Below are 1,402 nucleotides of genomic sequence, written 5' to 3'. Positions count from 1 at the left end.
TAATTAATGGAGGAAAAACAAACAAACGTCCTGTGAGTAAATGAGTAAATCAGCAGAAATAAAAGCCTCGTTAGGACGATCCACGTTAATTAAACTCCAGCTGAACAGAATGGAGTCGTCGTCGTACGTTCACACGCGACGGTTCATTCCAGAAATCCAACCTTTGGTCCTTGAGTCTCCGAGGGAATTAAACGACACAGACGGCGACGGGAAGACGTACGATAACAGAAACAGAACGACACCGGTCGGGGGTGTGAGGGTGGGGGCGACACGGGGCGAGAGAGATCAGATAAAACTGAGAGAGAGAGACGAGACAAAAGCAACAAAAGCCCCGGAAAAAAGAAGTTGGATCTAAGTAAGAACCAGATTAAATCCAGGAGATCAGCCTTTCCTCTCCTTGACATTTCTCCCAGGGTTAGGGAGCCTCGTCTCCCCCTGCTGCAGCCTCGTCTCCCCCTTCTGCAGCCTCGTCTCCCCCTTCTGCAGCCTCGTCTCCCCCGCCTGACCGCCCGCCTCATCTCCCCCTTCTGCAGCCTCGTCTCCCCCGTCTGACCGTCCGTTCTGTGGTCGTGTCTTTTCAAAGAGGCCTTTTCAGATATACATTCACCAACACAGCCGTGTGTACAGCACTGTCAGGGAAACACACACACACACACAGTCTGACCGTCCGTTCTGTGGTCGTGTCTCGGCCAGAGTTTTCAGGTAATTGACTTCGTACAGAGTTGAAAAATGAGGTGAAATTGACTGTAGGCTCCAGGAGTCGGAGGAAAAGTCAATGAAGAATTAAAGTGTGTGAAGGGCGGACGGTGGTGTGTGTGTGTGTGTGTGTGTGTGTGAACTGATGCAGCAGGAAAACGTAGTACCTCAGGTCCAGGTTCTGACTTCTCCTCTGATCTGCTCCCCTTCTTCAGGTATGCTAAGCTAAACGACCCAGCTGATTGGTTGTCCATCAACAGAACCAACGGTCAAGTGGTGACCACGGCGGTGCTGGACCGGGAGTCCGTCCACGTGAAAAACAACGTCTATGAGGCCACGTTCTTGGCAACAGACAACGGTGAGATTTTTTTTCACTCACCCCTCCCTCTCTCCTCACTCACCCCTCCCTCCCCCCTCACTCACCCCTCCCTCCCCCCTCACTCACCCCTCCCTCTCTCCTCACTCACCCCTCCCTCTCTCCTCACTCACCCCTCCCTCCCCCCTCACTCACCCCTCCCTCCCCCCTCACTCACCCCTCCCTCCCCCCTCACTCACCCCTCCCTTCTCTGAATTCTTGTGGCGTTTGAGTTCTGTTCTGTTTCCTGTGAACAAAACTTAAGCTTAACTAAGCACAAACTCTGTGCTGCTCTGTGGAGTGGAAGGACGAGTCTTCTCCTCCGTCAGGAACACCTGGAGCCTCCACCTG

General features: G+C 53.3%; 1 protein-coding gene across 1 annotated transcript in view; it reads left to right on the top strand.

Moving 5' to 3' along the window:
* Positions 1-1,402, top strand: part of LOC103385445 (cadherin-4) — a 20,589-nt gene that overhangs the window by 16,128 nt on the left and 3,059 nt on the right. The window contains 1 exon segment of the mRNA XM_025058993.1: positions 912-1,054. Coding sequence (XP_024914761.1) covers positions 912-1,054 — 143 coding nt within the window.

This window comes from Cynoglossus semilaevis, chromosome 10 (genome assembly GCF_000523025.1).
Source record: "Cynoglossus semilaevis isolate Cse_v1.0 chromosome 10, Cse_v1.0, whole genome shotgun sequence".
In the NCBI taxonomy this organism is placed as follows: Eukaryota; Metazoa; Chordata; class Actinopteri; order Pleuronectiformes; family Cynoglossidae; genus Cynoglossus; species Cynoglossus semilaevis.
The sequence above is the reverse complement of the archived record's forward strand: the minus strand, read 5'-3'. Positions and strand labels throughout refer to the sequence as shown.